The sequence below is a fragment of the Lemur catta genome, chromosome 10, assembly GCF_020740605.2.
Source record: "Lemur catta isolate mLemCat1 chromosome 10, mLemCat1.pri, whole genome shotgun sequence".
Taxonomy (NCBI): domain Eukaryota; kingdom Metazoa; phylum Chordata; class Mammalia; order Primates; family Lemuridae; genus Lemur; species Lemur catta.
Window position 1 is genome coordinate 20,425,903 of NC_059137.1, and position 12,967 is coordinate 20,438,869.

A 12,967-nucleotide genomic window follows, 5' to 3' on the forward strand; every position below is an offset into this window, starting at 1 on the left:
GAGGGGACTCACCATCAAGCCGGGAGGCCCCCGTGGGCCCTGGATGCCTTTGAAGCCAATGTCTCCAGGGGGGCCCTGCGGGAGGCAGAGGAAGGGCTGTGTGGGCAGCTGCCGGGGGAGGGTCTAGCAGCTCCCTCACCCCCGGGGTCTGGCCACCCTCGCCCTCCCTGTCAAGAGAGGCCTTACCTGAGAGGCCCCAGGAGTACTAAGCCACCGTTATTTTAGCAGGTGCCAGCAGTGCTGTGTGCCTCTGGCCTTAATTTTTGCAACAATGCTCCAGTTATTATTGTCGCCTTACAGATGACGAAACCAAGGCTTAGAGAGACTAAGTGACTAGCCCGAGGCACAGAACAGGTAAGTTGTGGAGCTGGGCTTGGAAGCCAGGTCTGCGGAAGTATGGGGGGTGGCAAGGACGTTTGTGCTCGATTCCAGCTGTGCTCCAGCCCACGTGGTAAGTACTCAGTAAATGTTTGTTGAATGAATAAACGAATGAGTGGGTGATGGATGGGACCCACAGGAAGAGTAGGGACTGGGAATCTGTACCTTGGGTCCAAAGAGACCAGCCATTCCTGGGAAGCCCATCTCACCAGAGTCGCCCTGTGGGGAGAACAGGAAAAGAGGGGGCACGTGGGGTCAGGAGCAGGGTGCCAGCCAGTCGCCCAGGACCCTGGACCTGCCTCCTGCCCTCTCCAGGGGACATCAGTGACTCCACTGAGAGGCAACCAGTGTAGATGGACTAGACACCAGTCAGCCTGGGCTCCGGGGGGCAGGAGCCTGTGTCCTCTGTCACGTGAGGAAGGGGAGCCCAGCCCAGGGATGACAGCCCAGCTCTGTTCTTTTGATCTATTAGTATATTTATGGCAATGCCACACTTTCTTGATTACTGTAGGTTTGTAAGTCTTGAAACAACATCACATTACCAGACTTCAAGCTTTAGTAGGCTATAGTAACCAAAACAGCATGGATTTGGTACAAAAATAGAGACATAGACCAATGAAACAGTACAGAGAATCCAGATATAAAACCGTCTACCTACAACCAACTGATCTGTGACAAAGCAGACAATATACACTGGGGAAAAGAAGCCCTGTTCAATAAATGTTGCTAGGAAAATTGGATAGCCACATGCAGAAGAATGAAACAGGACCCCTACCTCTCACCACTCACAAAAATTAACTCAAGATGGGTAAAAGACTTTAATCTAAGGCATGAAACCATAAGAATTCTAGAAGAAAATATAGGAAAAACTCTTCTAGATACCAGTCTAGGCCAAGAATTAGGACTAAGATCCTAAGGGCAATCATGGCAACAACAAAAATTAATAAGTGGGATTTGATTAAACTAAAAAGCTTCTGCACAGCTAAGGAAACAATCAACAGAACAAGTGGAGAACCTACAGAATGGGAGAAAATATTTGCAAGCTACACATCTGATAGAGGGCTAATATCCACACTTTACAAAGAACTCAAGCAAATCATCAAGAAAAAAACAAACAACCCTATTAAAAAGTGGGCAAAAGACATGAACAGAAGCTTCTCAAAAGAAGACAAATGGCCAATAAGAATATGGAAAAATGCTCAATGTCACTAATCATCAGGGATATGCAAATTAAAACCACAATGAGCTATCGCCTTACCTCAGTTAGAATGACTTTTATTAAAAAGTCCCAAAACAACAGATGCTGGTGTGAATACAGAGAGAAAGAAATGCTTATACACTGTTGATAGGACTGCAAATTAGTATAATCCTTATGGAAAACAGTGTGGAGATTCCTCAAACAACTAAAAGTAGACCTACAATCCCACTATTGTGTATCTAACAAAAGAAAAAGAAGACTTTTCATCAAAAAGACTCCTGCACTCGAATGTTCATTGCAGCACAATTCACAATTGCAATGATATGGAATCAACCCAAGTGCTATTAATCCATTTATGAGGGGATTAATAAAATGTGGTATACGCATACTGTGAAGTACTATTCATGGTAGTACTACTCAAAAAAGATGATTAATACCTTTTGCAACAATATAGATGGAAGTGGAGACCATTCTCCTAAGTAAAGTATCTCAAGAATGGAAAAACAAACAGCACATGTACTCACTATTAAATTGGAACTCACTGATGAGCACACATGTGCACAGAAGGAAGTAAAACTCAGTGGAAATCAATCAGAAGAGAGGAGGAAGGAGGGAAGGGGCAAAAACCTACTTAATGGGTACAATGAATGCTATTTGGGGGATGGCCACACCTATAACTGGGACTCAAGCATTACAGAAGTGACCCATGTAACCTAAAGCATTTGTACCCTTTAATATTTTGAAAGTTAAAAAAAAAACAGAAATCACATAGTATTAGTCCTCCAACTTTGTTCTTCTTTTTCAAAGTTATTTTAGTTGTTCTAGGTCTTTTATATTTCCATATGAACTTTAGAATCGGCTTGTCATTTTCTACACAATAAGCTTAATGAGACATTGATTGGAATTGTGTTGAATCTATAGAGTCCAAATTATAATTATGGATTTATCTGTTTCTCTTGATAGTTTTATCAGTTTTTGCTTAATTATTTTGGAGATTATTAGGTGCATAAACATTTAGGATTCTTACACCATCTTGATAAATTGTCCTCTTTATCATTATGAAATAACTTTTTATTACTAACAGTTTTTACTCTGAAATCCATTTTGTTTGATATTAAAGTAGCTACTCCAGCTTTCTTTGTATGAAGTTAGCATAGTACATCTTTTCCCACACCTCTACTTTAATCTATTTGTGTCTTATATGTAAAGTGGGTTTCTTGTAGCAGAATACAGTTGGGTCTTGCTTGTTCATCCAATCTGACAATCTCTGTTTTTAATTAGAGTACTGAGACCATTTGCTATTTGTTTTCTATTTGTCCTACCTGTTCTTTGTTCATTCTTCTTTCTTCTTCCAGGCAGAGGCAAATTGAGTTTAGCCCTGGGACAGAGGGGGCTGAAGGCAGGGCGGTACAGAAAGAGCTCTGGACAAGGAGCCAGCCTAGCCCAGGTTCTGGCTGTGTTCCACCTCTCCTCATTTTGAAAGGATCACTCAGATCGTTTTTAGATTTCCCCTACTACCTAACCCAGGGGCGGGAGAATGGTATCTGGTGTCCAGAGAGTGTGTCGTTCAGCCCTTGTCACAGAGCAGGGAAGTGGCTTCTGGGTCTGTGTGTTTGTGTGTGCAAAAGAGTGTGTGCACATGCAAGTGCATGTATGTGTATACACCAATGTGTACATGTGTGTATATGTATGTACACATGAATGTGTGTGAGTGTGTGTACATGCATGTGTGCACGTGTCAGAGTCTGGGCAGGTGCATTCTTGGGACTCACTCACCAGCTGGCCTTTGGATCCAGGCTCCCCCTGGCTCCCAGGAAGCCCTGTTCCGCCCTCTGTCCCTCGCTTGCCAGGGGGACCCAGTTGTCCTGGTAACCCACTTTCACCCTTAAAGAAACACACCGAAATGATCAGTTAAAGGGGGGAACGGTTGGGGGAGAGGGGACCTAGGAGAGGCTGAACAGTGATTCCACAGGGTCCCCAGAGATCTCAGGATGCTGGGGCAACAGACGGAGGCCTGGTGGCGGGGTGGAGGGGTGGTGGGGTGGGCACAACTTCAGGCTCCTGAAGAGGAAGGGCTCTTTCCCCACTCTGGCACTCAGGGTCCTGCCTTCCCCTCCCCGTCCCACAGGCCTCTCCTCTTTCCTGCTTCTGCCCACAGCAAGCAGTTCCCGCCCCAAACCTCTCCTCACTCTGGTCCTCCTGCCTAGCAGGCTCCTCCCGTCTTTTCTCACATCCTCCCTGGGTCGCGGCCATCTCCCCTCTGCCTGCCTCCTCCCGGAGGGCTCCCACCTTGCCCCAGCTACACCTCGGGCTCAGGGAGGGCCAGAACCATGTCTGGGTCATCCACCTGCATCTTCCCTTCAGTGTCCAGCCCTGGCTCAGACTGGCTCACGGCGGCCTCCCCCACTGACGTCACTCAAGGAAGCCTGAAGACGCCTTGGAGGGCCCCAGCCACAGGCAACATGTTGTTCCACAAGGGGCCACAAGAGGGAGCCCGTGGACAACACAACCACCAGGGAAGGTTTGAAGGGCCTGGCCGGGGGCAGAATTACAGCTTCCTCGATAAACTATCCCCTAAGTCTGGTTTAAGCTTGGGGCAGGGAACCCCGAGAAAGGTCAACAGTGTGGATTATATTTTCCTACAGGCCCTGGGACACTGGACACGAAGCGTCAGTACCATCATCGTCAGTATCACTAGCGTGGTCACCAAGGCAGCAAGAAGGAGGGAGGGCAGGTCAGTGCATGCAGTAGTGTCTGACCTTGAATCCTGGGGGTCCCTGTGCTCCAGGCAAGCCGGCCACACCTGGATTTCCTCTCTTCCCAGCAGGGCCCATGGGGCCAGGGTCCCCGTCGTCTCCCTGCTCCCCCTGGAAGGAAAGTAAGCAAAGGAGGGTCTCCTGTGTTTCAGGGCACAGCCAGCCAGGAGGATGGACGGCCCAAAGCCCGGGTGAGCCCTGGGTGCAGCAGGAGGGAGGGGGTCACAGCCCGGGATGGAGGCCAGACTGCCTGTGTGTGAGGCGGCAGGGCCAGGGGACAGGAGGAGCTGGCTCTGTGAGTGGGGAGGGGCCGGCACGCAGGGGTGACAGTCAGAGGCCCACACCCCCAGGGCCCGCGGGATGCCACGACTGCCCACCCCAGTGCATCCCAGGAAACCTCTGGACATGCTGCCCTGCCCCTCCCAGGTTTCTAAAGCAGCTCCTCTGGCCCATGGCCCGTGGAAGTGCCCCCACGCCTCCTCCCAACTGGAGACACCATCTGTTAACGCCAAGCCCTGCTCACCTGCTGTCCTGCTCGCCCGTCCCTGCCGGGAAGCCCATCTGGTCCAGCAACGCCCTCGGGGCCCTGTCTCCCCACCACGCCCCGGGGGCCCGGCAGCCCCTGCAGGCCCTGGGGGTACACAGGAAGCTGGTGAGGGTGTGCAGGGAGGGCAGGGAGGCTGGCGGGAAAGCAGCAGCTTCGGTTACTCACCTGGACACCCCTCCGGCCTGGTGCCCCGGCCTTGCCTTGCTTTCCCTTTGGTCCCTGAAAAATCAAGGGCCACATGATGGAGGCTGCCGGGAGGAGGTGCAGGGCCCTAGGGGCTCTGGAAGGAGGCACTGAGAGGACTCGGGCCCTGTGTGAGCACCTGGTTCCACACAAGGGCCCAAGCATGCTGGCTTGGCAGCCCAGGGCCAGGGTCAGCCTGGGGACCTGCCAGTGCTGTCACGGAGGCTGCTCCGGGCCCTGGGGTCCCCTCACTGGCTCCTACCTGCAGAGGCCCCGGCCTTAACCATCTCCCGGTCGGAGCCCCAGCCCACGGCTCTATCTGCTCCTTAAGAGGATGCAGGTGGGGGGGGACGGTGGGGGAGGGGCATGAACAGCACTGGCCTGACCTTGGCAGAGGGAGGTGCAGGGGCCCTGGGTCCAAGGCAGGAAGCTCCTCCTCCACGAGCACCCTTGTCTCTCTCCAGACCCCCACTTCCCTTCTCCCGCTGTTCTCTTCTACAGTGTGCTGTGGCAGAGAGAGGCCTGCCTCTTGCCTGCCCTGGGTTCAAGTCCACCAGCTGACCTCACACGGACGGCTCCTCTACTGTGGCCCCAGAGAAACGGGCCGATAGTCCCTCCTCCCTCAGACTGTTTGAAGGGACGTGGGATCCTGGCCACAGGCACCCGGCATGGCTCACGGTGGGCCGCCCCCCTGCCCTGCCTCCTCACTAGCTCTGTGACCTTGGGCCAGGCTCCTCCCATCCCTGGGACTCAGTTTCTCTGGTGAACATTCACCCTCTTACCTCTGCACCTTTCGATCCTTTGGGTCCCGGCCGCCCCCGGGGTCCCGGATGCCCCTGCAAACCAAGGTGAGATGACACAAGGCAGCCCCAGGACTAGGACTCTCTCCCGGGGAGGGTGGCCAGTCTCCGCCTGGAGGGGGAGGGTGGGGAGGGGTTTGGGGGTGCAGGCTCTGGGGGTGCCCCCAGGGTCAGGGCAGGAGAAACCAGAATGGCTGCCCCAGGCCCTCCTGCGGGGGGGGGGGTCCTTTTAAGCTTTAAAGTGCCCAGTTCTTAATTCCCGCTGCCCCACCCCCCTCAGGGCAGGAGAGGGGATGGGACAGGAAGTGCCACTCACGGGTTGGCCCTGCTGGCCTGGCTTTCCACGGAGGCCTGGCACACCCTCTTGTCCCTGGAAGCAAAGAGACAGGTGAGAGGGCCCACCTTGGAGGGGCTGGGCAGGGCAGGAGCCGGGAGGTTCTGTTTGTTCTAGCCGAGTGTCACTGTCCCTTACACTCTGGATCCTGCCAGCAGGTAGGAACACTGATACTTACTGAGTATCCAGGGTCCCCCGGTTCCCCGCGGTCTCCTCGATCACCCACAGGGCCCTGAATGACAAGGACAAGAGCGCAGTCTGGGCCACCAGGTGCAGAGGATGCTGGCCCTGCCCGCCCCACACAGTCCCGGGGCCGGGGGCGCTTACCCGATCTCCAGGCGGCCCGGGGGGCCCCTCGGCCTTGCCGTCCTCGCCCTGCTCCCCCTGTGGACACAGAACCAGTTTTAGGACAAACCGCCTGCTCCTGGGGAACCTGGGGGATTCCGGGCAGAAAGGGCTTCATCAGAGACGGAGTCCAGCCTGCACGGGGTTACAGACGGGGAGACTGAGGCCGGAGGGGGAAGGGTGGGCATGTCTGAGCCAGACCCAGGTGTGGTGCGGAGCCAGGACTGCGGAACACAGGAGGGAGCTCTGTGCCCTCCACCCCCTGGGCCCCCGCAGCTGCCCCTGGAGCTGAGAGAGCCTGCGCAGAGCCGGGCAGCCCGGGGCCGGGCACACACGCGGGCTTGGCAAGGGACCAGCTGCTGAACCTTCAGACCTTCACCACGCCCCTTCCTGCCTCTGAGCTCCTCTGCTCAGCTGGGGGTTCAGGGGGGGTGGTGAGGATCGCACGGCCTGGCAGGGAGCACCAGTAACTCCAACAGCTGCCACACATGGGCACACGTGGGCATCCTCACAGCATCATCCCATTTTACAGATGAGGACATGGAGGCACGAGGGGCGAGTGACCTGCTCAGCGTTACTCACCCTCATGGTCCTTGCCGGGGGGAAGTGGCCAAAGAGCCAGATTTAGGATGAACCCCCCACCCCGCCCCAGAAGCCCCCGGTGGCACTCGGCAGCCAGCCAGCTTGGGGGGCTCATCCACGAGACGGTTTCCTGCGTGCAGAGTGAGGCTGGGGCGCCTTCCCGGCTGTGCTGAGGACTCTGCTGTGCGTGTGGCTCGATGCTGCCCACACAGCAGGGCTCAGTAGGTGGCCACTAAAATCGCTGTAGCTGATGACAATGACAGCGGTGAGGATGTGTCACAGGCATGTGGCCAGAGACAGATGGGGGGAGAGCAGAGTTTTGAGCTGGCCATGGCCACCAGGAGGTCAGGAGGTGGCCGTCAAGGTGGCTAGACAGATGCCACTTGCCAACTACAGGGACGGTGTAAGCTGAGCAGCAAATGACAGAACCACAGGGTTCAGAAGACTCCAGCCCAGAAAACTGGTGTCCCCTCCCCTGGGGCCCCTTCTGGGCAGGGGGCTCAAGCCAGGACACTCCTGAGGCCCCCTGTTGTCTACAGGGCTCAAAGGGGAGCCCCAAGAGGCAGGAGAGAGGGAAAGTGTCCCTGGGGCCGGAGCACGGGCCATCCCTGGCCGGTCAGCTCTGAGGGCTGGTGGCTCTAACACCTTGGCCCGGGGCCTCCAGGCGGAGGCCGAAGGCAGGCGGGGCTTGGCCTGGGGCCTAGAGCCAGGTGTACTGGGGTGGCCCAGGGAGCAGGATTCCCTGTCCTCCCTGCCCCCTCTGTACGGGTCTCTGACCCAGCGCCCGGTCCACCGCGGAGGGGCCCGTGTTTCCCTAGCGTGCTCTGCCAGGCACGTCCCGGGCTTTGTTTCATACAGTTGCCCAGAACCCACACAGCAGCCCTACGCTGTGGGAGTGTTGCCCATGCTATAAAGATGGGGAAACTGAGGGCTGGGGAAGGGAGGGTCTCAGCCAAGGCCACTCAGGAATCGAGGGGTGGTCTGGGCCAAAAGCCAGCTGTGTTGGTCCCCACATTGTGATGAAGTTTAGGGGTGCGTTTTTAGCACCAGAAAGCTGGTGAAGCACTCTCCCCACCCACCCTATCCCCAGTCTCGTCCCGTCCCTCTGGCCCCCCAGCTCTGTAGACACGCGCCCCACGGGGGCGTTCAGGTTCAACAGCGTGTTGGTGCCTCATCTCGGGCCTGCGCTTGGTTAGGGGGGCAGGGCCTGGCGTCAGACAGAAGGATCCCGGCCCTGCCACCTCCACCTCCTGATCCTGAGCTTCACTGAGCACCGTGGAGACTCAGTTTCCCCACGTGTCATGCAGAACAATGACACCTCTACGAGGGGTTGTAGGAGGATATGGGGTAGCTTTGCACAGGGCCGTGTGCTCCAGGGGGTCCTCCCGGGACCCTGCTCTCTCTTCCCGTTCAGCGTGCGCTTGGCTGTTGGTTCGTGAGACTGTTTCTATTTCTGAGCCCTTTAGAGCACAATCCCAGCCCCGAGCTCGGGCCCGGAGCACACAGTGTCCTCCGTACACACCTGGAGAGCCGGAGGAACCAACCAGTGTAATGACACTTTGTAAATCAGAAAATGTATCTGCCTGGCGTGTATGTGGTGTCCCCCCCAGCCCTGTTAAGATCCCCACCACTTAGACGAGGCAATTGAGGCTCAGGGAACCCTGGGGATCCACTGAGGCCCCCGAGGACTTAGGGCAGATTTGGGGCCAGGGCTCCACTCTCGGCAGCCACAGGGACTGCTGCTAGTGCCGTACGTAGATGGCCCCGAGCCCACTGGCCTCCTCCTTGTTTCAGGGTCCTTGTTAACCCCTCCTGTGCCAGCCCTGGCAGACGATGAGGGTCCAGGAGGGGCTCCGGGTACCGAGTGGCACCGTCTGCAGCTTCCTGCGGAATGTGCTGGAACCCGTGGCCACTCTGATGGCAGATCCATGCTCCTCCAGGCAGGAGGAAGGGGCCGGCTGGACAGCAAGCCAGGCGGGTGTGATTCACTGACCGCGAGGTTTGGTTAGTGGGAAGTTGACTCAGCAAAAGAAAGGAGGGCTGGGGGAGGGGCAAGAGACAGCAGCAGCGGTGGGGTGGCCGGTGGGGTGGCCGTGGGGTGGCCGTGGGGTGGCCGCCTGCCGGCTCAGAGGCTCCAGCCGGGCAGTGGGGGAGGGGAGGAGGAGGGGGGTTGGGGGGGGACTCGTAGCCGCTAATGCAGGACTCAGACACTCGGGAGCTTGGCGCTGCCTTGGAATGAGACCCAAGGCAGACGCCTTGGAACTTCTGGCCCTCCCTGTCCCCACCTGCACGGTGGGGCAGGGTCCAATGGTCACTGAGGCTCCTTCTAGCAAGTCCCCTCTACGGAATCTGGAGCCACAGGGGTGGGGGAGGGACACGCCTGCCCCTCAGCCCCGGTGGTGACTTCCTTGGCCCTGACCTTCGGGGCTCCTCGCTCTCCGTCCTAGCCAAGCCCTCGCCCCGCCCAGCAGTCTCTCCTCACTCTCGCTGGGGACCTCGTTCCGTGCGCACGTAGATGATGGAATTATGGTGCTAGTCACTGCGCGACGACGTCCATCTCCCCTTCTCGACTGTAAGCCCCACGGGGACAGGGACTGTTGTTCCGGTGCGGGGCACGGAGCCAGCACCCCACACGTGGTGTGGAACGTGGATCCAATGGCTCCTGCCTGCTGAGCATGGCAGCGGTGACACTGGCCTCGGGGGCTGCCCCGGCCGGCCGCGGTGTGAGCAGGGGTGAGCCACGGCTTCCCCAGCCACAGGCAGCCCGCGGGCTCGTGCCTGCTGGCCCGGAGCTGACCTCAGCCCAGGACACTGGGCACAGCTGCTCCCCCGGACCAAACACCCACCTTTTCGCCTTTCGGTCCAGGAGGTCCAAGGGGTCCCACGATGCCTTTGTGTCCCTGCAGGAACACAAGAGAGAAGTGAGGGAGTGAGGGCTCAAGTGGGATAAAGGATGGGGACTCAGATATGGGGACGCTGGGCTGCAAAATTGGGTCACAGCTCTGCCCCAACTTGCTGTGTGGCTCTGAGCAAGTCCTGTGCCTCTCTGGGCCCCTCAGGGGTGTTGTCGTTTCCATGGTTGAGGCTCTGATTGCCCCGCCCTGGAGCAGACACGGAGGAGAGCTGGGGAGAGCCAGCTTTGTCCTCAGAGCAGGGACGGGAGCAGGGGCAGAATGCCTGCTGTGACAGACCGCCCCAGGCTGGGGCCAGGACTGCAGGTGCAGACACCTCCCGCGGCACCAGCACCCCTGTCTCCAGGTCTTCTTTGCCCCGCTCTGTTTTCCTCCCCCGGCCTCCCTCCCTGCTGCATCTCCTTCAGACACTGGGTCTAGAGCCCTGAAGACCAGGGCCAGGACCCTGTCTCCAGACTTAACAAGCTGTCAGGCCTCCTGAGCCTCGGTTTCCCTTTCTGAGAAATCCCATCCCTCTCTGAGCCCTGGCCTCCCCAGAGGTGTGACTGGGGTTTGGCCCTGTCACCTCTACGGAGCTGCCAGCTTAGATGCAAACATGAGCTGCGGCCATTCCCTTGCAGAGAGCACCGTGGGGCCCCAGGAGGCACGTGAGCCCCCGGCCCTGCAGGAGCGCTCAGGAGGGTCGGGGGTGGCTGATCCCGCTCTGGCCGCCCCGGCCACCTCCACTATGGGCCCAGGGGCTCCCTGGGGCAGGTGAGACCCCACATCTTCAGTGGCCCAGGGGCCGGCCCTCAGCTGGGAGGGGGGCCTGGGTCCAGGCCTGCAGGGCAGAGTTGGGGTAGGGGAGGCAAGATGGCTTTGAGGCGGCATCCGCTTACATCGTAACCAGGCAGTCCCGGTTCTCCTTGGGCCCCCATCCGTCCCGGAGCACCCTGCAAGAGGAGGAGACACTAGTTGGTATGGAGCGTGGCTGTCATGGCGGGGACACCTGCAGTCTCTCCGCAGGCGCCAGCCCTGCTCGGCCAGCAGCCTGACACGTCCACGCTGCCCAGAACCAAGGCGGAAAGCAGGCGGTCACCCTGGAGTCCCCCACCCCTATCCCCGCCTCGCCCCTCCAGGCTCCAGAGCTTCAAGACAGCTGATTGCTAAATTTTCAGCACTTTTACAAGCCAGTTAAACACAGCCGTCATTAAAAATTAACATTTACAGACTTACAGTTAAATTGATTTTATTAAAAACAAAGATAACATTCAAAACATATCTCTTCCTAATCATTTTCCTACTATCTATGGAGTGTCACCGAGTGTCTCCCCCTGGCTCCGCAAACAGTGACGCCGTGTGGGCAGCTTGGTGTCAGCCACAGAGCAGCATTTAACCACGGAAAGTGGTAAATGCCACGGGCCAGCACGGTGCTCGTTGCCACATACAGCCAGCTCGGAGGTGCCACATCACCCTCCTCTGTCCCCTCCCCTGCTTCCCCTTGGGGTCTTCACCTCCCTGCAGGTGTCAAACCTTTCCAGCCCTGCCTTCAGGGCGGCCCTGCAGCGCCCTGGGAGACCCTCAAGGTCATCCCGGCACCCACAGTGGCATTGCCCTGATCCTCGGGAATCTATTTCTGGTGAGAAAACCCCCAAGAGTCTGGTCCCCTGTCCCCACCCCAATACAGCAGGGCTTATTAATCTGGGTCCACAGGGGCTTCAGGAAACCCACACACCCCTTTAAATTGTAAGAAATACTTTGTGTTATGTATACTTTTTGGGGTGGGGGGAACTGTAGCTTTCCAGGGGTTCCTAAAGGGATCCGTGATTCATGTGACAACGAACACCCAGATGTCCAGCCACTAGTAGGGGTGGGTGACACCAGTGCAGAGGGACCTGGTGCCTCCTTTTCTGCCCTCGGTCCCCTCTATTCCACGCCTGACTCCCCCGCCCCAGCCAGAGAGTCCTCACCGTTGGTCCCAGGCTGCCCCGGGACCCTTTAGGGCCTGGGGTGCCAGGGGGTCCAGGGTCTCCAGGGGTGCCCATCTCCCCCAGCTGTCCTTGGTAGCCCTTGGCACCCTGCAGCAGGAGAGAGACAAGCTGTCAGCGGGTCCCAGCAGCAGCCACTGGGCGTGGGGGACAGGGGGAGGGAGGACTTGGCCCCTCGGGGCAGGAGGGGACCTACCTTGGCTCCAGTCCGGCCCTTCTCGCCTTGCTTCCCTGACTTGCCTTCAGGCCCCTGCAGGGACAGGAGGGAAGAGCACGAGAAAGATGACAAATGCAGATCCGGGAGGTGGTTAGACCGTTAGCTCCAGAGGCAGACAGCCTGGTTCACGACCGATCCTGCCACTCGGTGCCTGTGTGACCTTGACCCTGGCCTAACCTTCTGGGCTCAGTGCCCTCTGTGTGGAGTGGGGACCGTGTCCATTGCCTCACAGCACTTAGGATTCAACCTGGCGACACGGGAACATGCTGACAATGGTGCCTGGCCCATAGGAAGTGCCCGGCTTTATGTCAGATGTGGCTTCTGTAACCGTAGGTATCTATTGCTGGTGTCGCTGTTGTCATGGTTACTGTCAGGCGTCCAGGTGCATCCTAGTGGGAGCAGCTCTCTGCACTGAACTCTCTCTAGCGTCTCGCACTGTTCCACGCTCCCTAGGACCCCAAACGTTAGGCCCCAAGACCCCCTTCCACAGACTGGGGCAGCCAAGTTCCCAAAGCCGAAGTGACTTGCCCAGGGTCCCCGCAGCTGCTCCCTGGCAGGGCCCTGACTCAATCCCAGCTCTGTCTGGTTCCATGCCCAGGGCCCTTTGCGCCTCCTGCCACCCCTGCCAGGGTCCCCACGGGCGGCACAAGGTAGCAGGAGAGGTTTTCCAGGTCCCCCATCTCTGATACGTTGTGCATCACCTCCGTACAATCCTAAAGCCAAGCCCTGCTGACACGGCCCTCCTCTC

At 57.7% G+C, this 12,967-nt stretch overlaps 1 protein-coding gene across 3 annotated transcripts in view; it reads right to left on the bottom strand.

Moving 5' to 3' along the window:
- The window catches only part of COL27A1 (collagen type XXVII alpha 1 chain), a 131,318-nt gene that overhangs the window by 10,153 nt on the left and 108,198 nt on the right, over nt 1-12,967 (bottom strand). For all 3 annotated transcript variants that reach the window (XM_045563547.1, XM_045563546.1, XM_045563548.1), the window contains 14 exons: nt 12,199-12,252; nt 11,985-12,092; nt 10,914-10,967; nt 9,970-10,023; nt 6,524-6,580; nt 6,375-6,428; nt 6,179-6,232; nt 5,845-5,898; nt 5,045-5,098; nt 4,856-4,963; nt 4,336-4,443; nt 3,353-3,460; nt 544-597; nt 13-75 (listed from right to left, as the gene is read on the bottom strand). In XM_045563547.1, the coding sequence (XP_045419503.1) occupies nt 13-75; nt 544-597; nt 3,353-3,460; nt 4,336-4,443; nt 4,856-4,963; nt 5,045-5,098; nt 5,845-5,898; nt 6,179-6,232; nt 6,375-6,428; nt 6,524-6,580; nt 9,970-10,023; nt 10,914-10,967; nt 11,985-12,092; nt 12,199-12,252 (984 nt within the window). The remainder of the gene's footprint in view (nt 1-12; nt 76-543; nt 598-3,352; nt 3,461-4,335; nt 4,444-4,855; nt 4,964-5,044; nt 5,099-5,844; nt 5,899-6,178; nt 6,233-6,374; nt 6,429-6,523; nt 6,581-9,969; nt 10,024-10,913; nt 10,968-11,984; nt 12,093-12,198; nt 12,253-12,967) is intronic.